This window comes from Camarhynchus parvulus, chromosome 17 (assembly GCF_901933205.1).
Source record: "Camarhynchus parvulus chromosome 17, STF_HiC, whole genome shotgun sequence".
In the NCBI taxonomy this organism is placed as follows: Eukaryota; Metazoa; Chordata; class Aves; order Passeriformes; family Thraupidae; genus Camarhynchus; species Camarhynchus parvulus.
The window spans coordinates 11,144,133-11,156,535 of record NC_044587.1 but is presented as its reverse complement, the minus strand read 5'-3'; the positions used below and the strand labels follow the sequence as shown (position 1 = coordinate 11,156,535).

The following is a 12,403-nucleotide window of genomic DNA, read 5'->3' as shown; positions in this document are numbered from 1 at the left end:
ACCTGTGGGGGCTTGACAGGAAGGGTCAGCTCCAGGACTGTTGGGCTCAGGGTGCCTGGGGGCCCTGGCACCACCTTGCTCCCGCCAACAAAGCACCGAGCTCTGGGGCAGCTGCTGCATCTATTTATTTAGGAGGTTGATGGTGATCCTGGTATGGAGCAGGGGGTCTGCCAGAGCCTGGAGGATGGGAAGGAGCACCACGGAGTGGGGTGCAGAGCCCATCGTCCGCTAGGTCTGGAGGGCACGTGGTCCTTCAGCTGCAGAGGCAGGACAGGCAGATGACTGGTCAGAGCAGGGCAAAGCCAAGGTGACACAGCCCCGAGGCAAGTGGGGGATCCCCCAGGGCCTCCAAGTCCCTGCTCAGCCCAGGCCATGCTGAAAGGGAGTCACAGCTTTCCCCGGCCACACTCACCTGATGTCCCCGGTGCATTGATCTGTTGGAAAGCAAAGAGAAGGGTGAGTGTGCAGTTGGCAGCACCCCGAGCCCCTGCACAGTCCGCATGCAGAGGGGCTGCAGCTGCCACCCTGTGCCCTTGGGCCACTCACCTGACTTGGGCAGGATGGCCAGCATGTCCTCAGTCAGGCCCATGGTGGGGATGAGCTCCATGAACTTCTGCAGGAGCTGGGGGCTCACGTCCTGCTCCCTTGCTGCAGCCACAGACCCAAAGTAGGGGCTGGTGAATGCAAGGAATCCCAGCAACCAGCCCCACACTGGGGGTCCAGGTAATGCGGGGCAGCAGCTGGACCCCAGGGAAGGGCCAAGGTGAAGCAATGAACACGCAGGGTGGACACCAGGCAACCCACAGCTGCCCTGGGCTGGCAGCAAAGGGTCACAAGCCTCTTGGGATCAGCGACCCATTTGTTTGGGTCAGGCAGGCTTGGGATGCTGCAGCTGGGCTTGCACACTGCAGGGGGCTCTGGTTGAACCCACAACCAGCTGGAGATTTCTTTAGTGCAAGGTTTCATTCACCCCAAAATTAATTCCCTAGGTGATGGACATGGGGTGCTGCTGGTGGTGGCCCTGGGTAGTAGTGGGGAGCCCAGTCCCTGCCTGCTGCTGGTGCCCCCATCCCTTTCCAGGAGCCAGGTCCCCACTCCCAACATACTGAGGAGCTGCAGCGCTGTGCTGGGCTCTGCCTCGCTGTGCTGGACCTCGTGCAGGACAGCATAGTGGCTGTAGTCTGTCTCTATCACACGCAGATTCCTCTTCTCTTGTGCTCCTAAGGACCCCAGAGGTGACTGTCTGGGTAACATGGTACAGTTTAAGCCCTCCTGGGCCCTGCTGAGGCCCACAACTCAGTGCTCAAACCTCAAATTTGCCTGAAGGGGTTTGAGGAAGGAGCCCCTGTGCAGGAGCCAGGTGCCCACCCACCCACAACCTCTTGCTGAGCCATGGAGGCAGAGGGGCCAAGCCCACCTCTCACTACTCCTGAGGCATGGGGGCTGAGGATGCCCTCTGTTTCGGGGTACCCATGGCTCCAAAGCCCCTCTCCACACATACCCATGTAGTGCCCTGCCTGCCCGCTCTGCTGGAAGAGCAGCTCAAACTCTTGGCATTTGTCCATCCTGGAAAAGGAACATGAAAAAGACAAATGTGACTAGACACGTGGGAAGGCAGCAGGGTGAGATGGGCCCAGCCTGCCCAGGGGGATGCACTGAGGCACAACTGGGCAACCCAGAGCAGCGGAAGAGTTGCCGTGGGGGGGAAGGGAGTTCCTGGCCCACAGGGAACACGGTGAGCAGAACAGACACTTACAGGGGCAAGACCAACTTCATGGCCAGGTCCCCTTCTGGTGTGAAGCTGACGATGGCCGTGGATGACTTCATCCCATCCTTCATCTTCAGGAAGACAGAGCAGTTGGAAGCAATGGCTGTGACATGCCACTCCCCTGCAAACTGTAGCAGGACATCACCAGTGGAATTTGGAAAAGTTGTGGGGACCTGCCAGGGGGACCTGCACTCCTCCATTAGCGGACTTGGAAGCCCACTGCAGAAATTTGCCAAGCTACAGCGGACCTGCCACTCTCTGTGGGGACCTGTCACCCTCTTCAGGGACCTGCAACCATCCGGGGGGGTCTGCCCTCCACCATGGCGAACATGACAGCCCACTATAGGAACCTGCCAGCTGGTGGTGGCAGACCTGCCACCCTCTGTGGGGACCAGCCAGGCAAACATGGGGAACTGCCACCTTCCTGCATGCAGAACACCCTGTCCTGCCCCATGCTAAGAGTACAGGTGCAGCACCTGGGAAAGTGCCACATGCTTGCAGACATCATGGCCCCACGTGCTGGTGTCCTTGCAGTAGGGCTGTTGTTGGTGCTGGACACAGCAGCCAGGACTAACCTGGTTTTGCACAGGCTCTCCTGGAAGCTGCCCTGGAGCTGGCTCAGGGATGGGGCTGGCAAGTGCCCAGGGGTGCAGCACAGGCCCCCTGCCCCAGCCAGCCCCTCCAGTCCAGGCAGGATGTGCCAGGCATCACCGTGTGCTCTTACCTTCTCAGTGTCCAAGTCCGGCTGCACGGGCACCTGGGCTCCTGCCTGCAGCAGGCAGAGCAGGGCTAGAGCCAGGCTGGGCAGTGCTGCTGTCATCCTCACCCTGGAGTAGATGTGGGCAGGACAGGCTGCACCCACTTTATAGCCCCCACTCCTGGCAGCACTCCTGCCCAGCTTTATGCAACAGGTTACACAAGAGCAGGGATAACCTGTGCCTGGCTTAGGTGACAGTGCTGGCCCTGTCCCCCCCAGTTCCAGATGAATGAAGCCTTGTGTGAGACCCAGCCCAGAGCATGCCAGGACCAAGTGCTGGCCCGTGCCCGCTCTGTATGGGGAGGAGTGTGACATGCATCCCAGGGGCCCCCTCCTGGCTGATCCCATTGGTTCTAGGGTCCGTCAGTGGTGGGACGGATCCTGCCTCAGGATCCTCAGTGCCAGAGAATGGTTGTGTTGGTGTTCTACCCCAGGCTGAGCCACAGCCCAGTGCCCTCAGAAGGGGTGGTGGCTTCTTAGGCTGGTAGCAGCAGGCTCAGACCCCACTGCTGGAGAGGGTCCGGGTTCATGGGATGGAACCCAGGAGGTGGTCAGGATCAAGCCACACCCAGAGTTCACAGACATCCTTCTTCTTCATGTCCATCCTTCCCCAAACTTCTGGAGACCTCCTGATTGCCCATCGCCCCATTCCCATGCTGCCAGCCTGCTCTCCAGCAGGAAAACCAAGGCAGGGAGGTCGGGGGAGCCCAGGGTGCCCAAGGAGCAGAGGGCGAGCAGATGCCCCAGGGGTCCTAGACTCAGGGACCCTTTTTTGTGGGACAGGCCAGGTTCAGTGGCCAGGCAGCACCATGGGGCAGGGCTGTGAGTGCACATGGGGTCTCACCCCAGCAGCTCCATAGCCAGGAGCTGGGGTCAGCCCTGACCACTAACCCCAGTCCCAACACTATTGGCCATGCTTTCCCCTGCCCATTGCCTTGTTTGGGCCTGCCCCACAACAATCCAGCAGGCAAGAGCTGTTTTTTTATGGGCTTTAATCGAGACAGGGATACAGGTGTGGATTGTGAAGACAGGGAGTGAAGGCTGCTGTGGTGCTGGGGGGCCACTGGGGCTCAGATGGGGCAGGGTGGTCACCAGCTTGCGGTGCTGTTGGGGCTCGGGCTGGCAGCAGCTGGTGGCTCTGCCTGGAAAAGATGAGGGGTGAGCATGGCTGAGCTGTGGGAGACCAGGTAACACACAGGGGGGACATGGGCCTGGCTAGCCTCACACTGAGTGGGTAGACACCCCACAGGGCTGGGTGGCGGATCCCCAGTCGATGTGAGGAGAGCAGCAACCCAGGGAAGGGTTGTGGAGGGGCTGGGGGCTCTGTGGAGTGATGTGGCTTTAAGCATCCCCACACCATCCCACAGGGCTGGTCTGAGCCCCAGTGAAGGCAGGACTCACCTAAGCAGCATCTGCCATGCATTTGTCTGCAAGAGGAAGAAACAGGGAGATCAGCTCCTCTGGGGGCTGTGGGAACTCAGCCCCCCTGAGGGATCCTGAATGGGGACACCCCATGGCTGGCCCCATAGAGAGGCAGGGACAAGCCAGCAGGGTCTCCTCCTTCTCAGTCCCCCTGTGGTATCTCACCCCCTACTCCCCAACACCATCCCTGCACTCCCAGTCTCACCCGTCTGGGGCAGGATGAGGATCTCATCGTCTGTCAGGCCCTGCTCCCTGCAGAACTGGGTGAACATCTCCAGCCGTTCGGGACTCAGCTCCTTTGTCCGGCCTGCAGCCAAGACCAGGGTGAGAGGCAAGTCCCCCCATACCCACCAGCACAGGCCCACAGGCAGCCCTGCAAGTGGGTCCTGATCCAGCCATCATCCCCCTAAGGTCACCCCAGCTTGGGAACCTGCCCTTCTCTCATGGGAAAGACAGACATCCGAGGGGCATGGACAGCATGGGGATCCCAGGGCAGACGTACTGTAGAGCAGCACCATGGTGGAGGAACCGGTGCTCTTGGAGATCTGGGTGGCCACCAAGGCGTACTCCTCGTAGTTGGTATCCACCACATGGACGTTGTGCTTGCTGCCCCAGCCTGTGGGGAACATGGGGCACAGCTCAGCCCTAAGCTCCAAATCAGCCGCAAGGCAGAAGCAGGGACAGCAGGGCTGGGAGCACGTCCGGGGCTGGCCCACGGAAGCTGAGCACTCACGTGGGCTGGTGTAGCTGAACCGCCCTGGCTGCTCTGTCTTGGTGTAAAGACTGTTCCTCGTCACGCACTGGTCACCCCTGGGAAGCAGAGCAGCAGGGGATGCACCAGTGGCAACCCCCAGTAGCCCCTCCCCACTCACCCTCTCCCCATGCCCCATACTTGGGGTAGGTGGAGGTAACTTCCAGGTTCCCCTCTGCTGTGGTGGAGATGATGGTGGTGCACATCTTCATCAGGTGCCTCTTCTCCTTGAACCAGTTAGAGTTGGAGGCCAGGCCGATGCTGTACCATCTCCCTGTGAGCTGCACACAACCTCCACTCAGCCCCAGCTGGGCACAGACCCTGTCTCACCCCTCAGCCCCCACCAGCCCCAGCCTAGGCCATGTCCCTCTCCTCTGGCAGCCCATTCCCTACAGCAGGACAGTGTCCCAAGGTCCTCATTTCACAGGGAGCTGCTACAGCTCTTGGCAACCACAAAACTCAGGAACAAGGAAATCCCTGTTTCATGACATGTCCTTCACTGCCCTTGGGTGTTTCCTTCCTCTTCACCCCAAGTCCAGGGAGTGTGACAGGACTGCCTGGTCTGAGATACCATTTCCATCCATCTGGGGGTGTGAGGCTGGGTCAGGACACTGGGTCCAGCATGGCTCATTCCATTCTGGTGCATGGAGCCAGCAGCGTAATGCCCCTGAGGGGAACTGCCCACCTTGGAGAGCAGCTGTGCTGGGATCACCCTTGCAGCACATCCCAAACCCCTGTCCTTGCAGGAAGTGCCTCCCGCTATCCTCATCACCTCCCTGGGGTGACTGTGTCCCCCAGGACCTTTCCAGGGGAGAAGGGATGTAGGGGATATCCCAGCACAGCAGCCCTTGTTTTTTTTGTGGCCCTGGGCTGGGGTTTTTTTGGGGGAGGGAGGGGTTCCCATGGCCCATCTCTGTGCTGTCAGACTGAGATTGCATTTCTCCCTCTCCCTGTGCATCCACACCCACTCCGCAGCACAGCAGCAGCTTGGGCCCATGCCTAACCCATGGTCCTGCCCCACAGCCTGGAGCCTCGATGCTGGATCCCTTCCAGAGCCACCAAACCCAGGTGCTGGGAGGTCCCCAGGATGGGAGGCTGCATGCGCACCAGTGCAAGCCTGGCCCCCCCATCCACCTGCACCACCCCCTCCCCACATTTTCAGGGTGAGGATCCCCCAAAACAGCCCAAACCTCCACGGAGGTGATGCTGGTTGGCCTGGGTCACCTTGTCCTGCTGGAAGTCAGCCTGGACAGGAATGCTGTCCTGGGCGTGCAGTGTCCCGAGCAGGGCCAGCCCCAGGATGCTGAGCAGCGTGATCTGCATGGCAAAGGCGAGCCGAGCCGAGCTGAGAGCTGGAGGCAGAGAGCTGCAGTGCTGGAGAGTTTGGCGAGCCCCTATTTATGGCCAGGCGTTGCGGGGCCCCCGGGAGCCAGCCCTGCCTCCCCCCGTGCTGTTATGCAAGCTGGAGCAGGACAGAGCACTGAAGCCAAGGGGCAAGCAGGGGATCCTGTGAATGCTTCCCTCCTGTTGATATGACATATTTGCTCCAGGGTGCCAAACTGCTCTGCAGTGAAAACAGCCAGCGGCCAGTGCAGGGGCTGCCCTGCCCCCAGCGCTGCCGGGCTGGCGTGGGGAGCAGTCCACGGAGAGGGGCCAGCGCTGCCCCATCCACACAGGGTGGCCTCACTTGGACCCAGAGTGGAGCTTCAGTGAGATGGAGGAAATGTCCAGGGTCTGCCAGGTCCCAACCCGACCCATAAGACTCGACACCTGCGTGTGCTCTTATAGGACACCCTGCTTTGCCTTGACTCAAGTACCTGCATCACCCAAGGTAGTATCTCTGCTGGCCTTAGCACCCTTGGGGTGCGTCCCACTGGTGAGCCGGGGAGCCCCACGTTCAGCTCCCTGGGGACCAGCACGCAGCCAGATGCACCCTAGAACTTGACACCCCACCCGCTCCACCACCCTGCACCCTTTGACAAGAGGGGCTGGAGATGCCCTTCCCCCTTGGTTTGGGGTCACCAGTGGGTACTAAGGTGCCTCCCTCAATCTGGGGATGTCCGTGCAGGGGGAGAGCAGCGGATGAATGCTGGGTGCCAGCAGCAACGCCCATGGGTCTGGCAGGGTTTGGGCAGGGCCGGCCATGCCGGGCAGAGCCCCAGCCCCGCGGCGCAGCTCTGCCAAGGTGCTTTACGTAAGGAGCATGTTTTCAGACCAGCTGGTTTTCCCCTGGCAGCCCCCCCTGCACATTCCCTTCCCCGCGCCCCGCTGCGAGGCCGCCCTGCCCTGCACACCCCGCGCCTGCCCGGCCCCGCGGACTTATGAAAACAAAACAAAAGCTGAGCAGGCAGGACTGGATATCACGAGAGCCTGGCTGGGGCGTTGTATGCTGGGCTGGGGCTCAGTCTCCCCCGGAGCTCACCCTCAGGTTGCTGGGGGAAACTGTCTCCATCGGGCACAGAGGCAGGGAACAGCCGGGGTGTCACTGTCACTGGCGCTGCGGCAGGAACACAAAGTCCCCTCTGCTGCCAGGTACCCCCAGCTCCCTGCCCAGGTGCAAGGAGGGGGTGCCCGATGGATATCGGGTGGTGCTCGGCTGTCCTGGGGGTGGCAAAGCTGGGAGCTAGCCCAAGGACCTGGGTGGCAAAGCTGGAGCACTTGGGGGCATAGGGGAACACCAACGGTGGCAAGGGGCAGAAAGAGCAGGGCTGGGGGCAGGACGGGGTATCTGGGCTGTGGGTCCCCGCGGGGGCTGGACACAGACCCTTGGGCATAACCTAGGTGTTTGCACCCAGAAATGGTTTAGCCCCAACGATGGATGAGCTGAGCCGGTATGAAGGGTGTGGAGAATCCTTGCGGACCAGCCCAGCTCCCCGGGGCTCTCCACTTACTCCCTTATCCCCCTGCCCGGTGCAGCCACTTCGGAGTGCAGGTAAAATGAGCTGGATCCACCACAGCCCAGCTCTGTCAGGCTCGGGGGGTGCCCGGGCTGGACTCGGCTGCCCCGCACCTGGGTGGTGGGAACAGGGGCTGGCTCCGGGCACATCACGTGGCTTCCCTTACATAAGTCCCTGATAAACAACATGTGTTACCAGTTCCCGCTAGGATTGCAAAATGCTGGTGCTGGGGACAGAGGGCTGCTCCCCCCGCGGGGGCTGCGGGAGGGGGGGATGGGGCCCCGCACCTGCCTGCTGCCGGGCGGCCTTGGCCAGGCTCCGCACACAGGGACAAGGGGTCGGATGAGGGGCTGCAGCATTAACCCTGCAGCTCCCCAGTCCCCTGCCTCTCTCTGAAAGGTGCTGGCTGTGCAGGCAGGAGTCCAGCGCAGGCAGCAGCCCCTCGGGGAATGAACTCTGCAGGGCTGGGGCAGGGGAACGCAGGGGAACGGGGTGTTTCCCAGCCCTGGAGATGGGAAGCAGGATTGTGGGAATAAGATTTCCTCCCTCGGGTCATCGAGTGATCTCCCAGCTTGTTGGGGGAAAAGGCAGATGCTGTGGTCTCCCTCAGAGCCCTTAAGTCCATGCTCCCTGTGGCCCCAGGCTCCCTGTGGTTCCCCTCAGTGCTTGCCCCTGCCAGCTGGACCAGGAACCACCACAATTCTGCCCAGCTGTCCATGGCTGAGGAAGGCTCACAGAGAAGATGGCAGGGGTCTGCATGGAAGGGGGCTGCACAGTCCCCCCAACACCCCCGTGGCACCCCCCAGCCAGGAGCACGTGCCCGAGGCACTGGCAGGCCATGGTGGAGGCAGTGCTGAGCTGGCTGGGGCAGACCAAGAGGTGACTGGCCTGTACACAGGCTCTTCTCTGAGGCGTTTATTGGGGTGTTCCTGGCTCCTGCAGGAGAATGAGGCACAGAGCAGAGGGGGGACACAAGCTGGGAGGGCACAGGACAAGGACAGACACAGCTGCTAGCACAGCTGGAGGGGCTGAGGAGCTCAGGTCTGTGTGGCAGTGGGCAGCTGGCTGAGGTGAGGGCTGAGCTCTGGGACCCCCTGGCAACTCCATCTGCACCTACAGCTTCATTTCTGGAAGGAAGAGAAGTGCTGAGGGGCTGGGGGGGTGTCCAAGCCCAGCACCAGGGCTGGAGACGTACCTCTGCCTCACCAAGCACCAGTGACAAGTAATGGAGCTGTCCCCAGGGACCCCAGCCTTCATCCCAGGGTGCCCCTGTGCCAGGACATCTCATCCTAGATCAGCCCTCACCCCAGGAAACACCAATATAGATCCATCAAGCCCAGTCTGACCCATGTGGGGGGTGAGTGGGGTTTGCTTTGCCACCTGATGCCCATCGTGAGTGACAGTTTGCCACACAAGGGCACAGGCTCTGTCCCGGGGAATGGTCTGGCATGGCCCTTCCCATGCCAGCCCAGCCCTCCCACATTCCTGGGGCAGGACCACACAGCCACAGTGGTCCTGGCAGCATGGATCTGGCCCAGTGTGCCCAGCCCACTGTCAGGACAGGGACACCCAACTGGTGCCCAGTGTGGGACCAAGCCTGGCACATGGGGGCACCCAGCGCATCACCCAGCATCCCCAACTCACCATCAAGGATGTGAAACTCATCTGCAGAGTCACAAAACCCTGAAAGAGATAAGAGCCCAGGGGGATCACCTTGTCTGGGACCTGGCACCCTCCAGCCCCTGCACCCCCAGGACATTGCAGGGCACAGCCCCATCTTTGCATCTTTGTCCCTGGGGTGGCCAGAGCATTGGGACAGAAGCCACACGGGTCTCCCTGAGGAGCGTGTGCCACCCACCATAGGTGGGGAAGTAGTAGGTGACATCCTCGCTCAGCCCCACAGCCCTGGCGTGCTGCTCGAACTTGTCCACGACGGCGTCACTGACCAGGCTGCTCCGTCCTGCATGCGGGGAGACACCAGCAGTGGCTTCAGGCCCTAGCTGGCCCTGGCCCAAAGCCACCCACATCCCTACACAAGGCTCAGGGCCCAGGAGTCTTTCAGCTCAGACAAGTGTGTTCCCAATTTCCCCCTCACCCACTCCCCCACGGCATCTGGGAACAATTCTCCAGCTAGGAGTGACCCCCGTTCCAGTGTTGGGTCCTCTAAGGCTTCAGCTGGCCTCTCCAGAGTCCAGCACAGGTTTCCTACCCCTGTCCTTCACCTGCCATGAGACCCCGAGCCCCAACCTACCATAGAGCTTAACAGAGATGCTGTGGCCCTTCTGGTAATAGAGAATAATGAAGCTGCTGGGGTCAGCCTCACCCACCACCACATTCACTTTGCTGCTTTTCCTATGGCCTGGGAAAGACGTGAGGATAGCCCAGTTAGTCCCAGTCAGTCCTGGTTAGCCCCAGCATCCATCCAGGGGCTTCATTTCACCACAAGCCGAGGGTACAAGGGGTGAAAATCAGAGCCAGAGTGGGACAACCCCACAGGCACCAGCCCATGGTGTCACCTGTGATGGCATCTGGCACTTAGGGACCCAAGACACAAAATACTGGGAGTGCACTGGGAAGAGGGACATTGGTACCAAAACCCTGCTGAGAGCAGGACTGGGGGGCTCAGCAGCCTCCTGCCACCCCAGACCAGTCTCCCTCACCCTTCAGCAGGAAGCGTCCAGGGGCCTGGGCAGGAAGGTAGTGCTGCCTGATTTCCCAGCACATCCTGTCCCTGCAGGGGGAGAGGAGGAGGAGATGTCAGTACAGGCTGTGGAGGATCTTCTCGGATCCCTGCCCACCCTGCCTGCCAAGGCACACATGCTGTCTGTTTCCTTGGGACTTGGTTTTCTCCCCAGGGAAAGATGTCCCAGAACACTGGGGAGACATTGTGAGAGATTCTGAGCTCAAGGAGTCCCTGCCACCTCCCTGCAACGCTGAGCCTGGTCAGGACCTTAGGGCCCGTCAGGCTGGGGAAAGCGCTCACAGATATGCTGAAGGTCCCCATCCTCAGACATGCTGCTCCTAGGATAGTCCTAAGAGCCAGTCCTGGGCTGGGCAGCCTTAGAGCCACCACATGTCTCAGTTTTGCCAGCCTGGCTGTCCTCACACTGACCAGCCTGGGCACCCCCAGCTCAGCCTGGGCTAGTGGACGTGCGGATGGCAGAGCGTCCATCATGACCAGGGCACCCATCGTGGCCAGGGCTTTGACTACAAAACTCCTTGGAGTGTATCCCACCCACACTTGCTTCTGGGCCAGCTCTGTCCTCTTTGGAGCCTGTGGCTAGGGCACTGGCACTGCTTTCAGAGTCCCCATCCCAAGGCAGTGGTCCTGTTCCGCCCTGCCTGCAGCATCCCTGTCCCTGCCCACGGCCCCTGTGCCTGGCATCACTCACAGCTTCCTGAAGGTGCTGATGGCCAGGCTCTGCCCATCCAGGACGGTCATTGTCACTGTCGTGGCCTCCAGCTGGTGGCTGTGCTCTGCCAGGTAGCTGCAGTGGGAGGCCATGCCGACCAGGAACCACTTCCCTGAGAGCTGCATGGCACAGGGGTGGCACCATCTGCAGGGCCACAAGCCTGGGGTGCCACCACTCAACCACCTTGAGCACCCTCCCTCTCACTTGTCAAGTCTGCCCACAGCTGTTCCTTGGGAACTGTTCCTGTTCCAGCCTTGCCCACAGAGCACAATGGCCCTTCAGGTGCTGGTTGGTGGGATGGCAGGGCAGAACGAGCCTGACATAGGGACAGGCTGGGGGTATGCAGGGGATGTCCAAGGCACCTGCCCATGGCTCACACTGCCCACAGCACTGCGGGCACCCCAGTGCCACACTGGGTGTCTGTTGGGCATCACATAATGCCTCAGCCCCAGCTCGCCCCGCCAGCAGAGCCCCGAGCGCAGCCCCAGCCCCGCAGTGAGGACGGCTGCACCGGCCCTCGGGCAGCTCCAGATGGGTGAGGACGAGGGTTCCTGTGAGGCTCCGGCCCCAGTGCCTGCTCTGTGGGCAGCTCTGCAGGCAGCGCTGGGGCTGAGCTGGGCTCAGGCAGCCCTGGCTGTGTGTGGGGGGCACTGAGGGGCTCGGGCTTGGGGCATGGGCTGGGAGGCTGAGGCTGGGGAGGACAGTGGGGGTCAGACCTGGAGGGGGACACGGGACGGGCTGCAACGGTGGGCCTGGGGAGGAAGGGCGCAGGGGGTCAGCGTTGGACGGGCATGCCGGACGGGGATACAGGAGGATGGGCTGCAAAGCCGGGTCTGGGGGGACACACGGCACAAGAGCCACCGCGGCTCTCTGCAGCCCACCCAAGTGCGGGGTCGGCGGATGCCCACAGACCCCTCAGCCCAAGCCCTCACCTGCTGGAGGCTGAGCGCCTCCTGAGCCACCACTTTTTCGAGCGCACTCGGGGGACGGGGCGGCTGCCGTCTCCGCGCCGCCCTCTGCCCCCTCGCCGTAAGAAGCAGCCCGAGGAGCAGGAGGGTGCGCAGGGCCGCCATGTGCTGCAGTGAGAGGCCGGAGCTGCCGGGAAGCGGCGGGGCCAGGGGGGCACGGCCGGGAGCCAGGAGCCCTGGCGGCGGCTGGACGGGGTCATGGCCGGGGTGAGCGCAGGGCCGGGCTGGAGCGCAGAGAGCGGGGCCGGGACAGGGCTGGCGGCTGAGGGGGGGCCGGGCTGGGCCGGGGCGCTCCCGGGCTGGGCGGGGCCTGCTCGGAACGGGGCGTGGCTTAACGAGACAGAGGCGTGTCCTATGGGGGCGTGGTCCGAGGGGGCGTGGTCTGACCGGGCGGGGCGGGGCAGCGCCGTCGCTGCAGAGGCGCTGG

General features: G+C 62.1%; 3 protein-coding genes across 4 annotated transcripts; all 3 read right to left on the bottom strand.

Moving 5' to 3' along the window:
- Window positions 1–228: 228 nt before the first annotated feature.
- Window positions 229–2,588, bottom strand: LCN15 (lipocalin 15). The gene is made up of 6 exons (XM_030961757.1): window positions 2,493–2,588; window positions 1,757–1,896; window positions 1,502–1,566; window positions 1,107–1,220; window positions 547–648; window positions 229–257 (listed from the first exon to the last, which is right to left on the bottom strand). Exons 1-6 carry the CDS (start codon window positions 2,586–2,588, stop codon window positions 229–231), a joined length of 546 nt encoding a protein of 181 aa, XP_030817617.1.
- Window positions 2,589–3,502: 914 nt separating this feature from the next.
- LOC115910898 (lipocalin-like) lies at window positions 3,503–6,611 on the bottom strand. Of its 2 annotated transcripts, XM_030961426.1 has the most exons (7): window positions 5,923–6,611; window positions 4,840–4,979; window positions 4,681–4,757; window positions 4,450–4,563; window positions 4,153–4,254; window positions 3,927–3,952; window positions 3,503–3,667 (listed from the first exon to the last, which is right to left on the bottom strand). In XM_030961426.1, the coding sequence occupies exons 1-6, from the start codon at window positions 6,019–6,021 to the stop codon at window positions 3,927–3,929; spliced, it is 558 nt and encodes a 185-aa protein (XP_030817286.1). In that variant the 5' UTR covers window positions 6,022–6,611; the 3' UTR covers window positions 3,503–3,667. The 2 variants fall into 2 exon arrangements, with proteins under 2 accessions (XP_030817286.1, XP_030817285.1); XM_030961425.1 differs by having other exon boundaries at window positions 4,450–4,757.
- Window positions 6,612–8,347: 1,736 nt separating this feature from the next.
- On the bottom strand, window positions 8,348–12,198 carry C8G (complement C8 gamma chain). Its single transcript, XM_030961424.1, has 6 exons — window positions 11,941–12,198; window positions 10,988–11,127; window positions 10,256–10,326; window positions 9,847–9,954; window positions 9,454–9,555; window positions 8,348–9,278 (listed from the first exon to the last, which is right to left on the bottom strand). The coding sequence occupies exons 1-6, from the start codon at window positions 12,079–12,081 to the stop codon at window positions 8,926–8,928; spliced, it is 915 nt and encodes a 304-aa protein (XP_030817284.1). The 5' UTR covers window positions 12,082–12,198; the 3' UTR covers window positions 8,348–8,925.
- Between the last annotated feature and the right edge of the window lie 205 nt (window positions 12,199–12,403).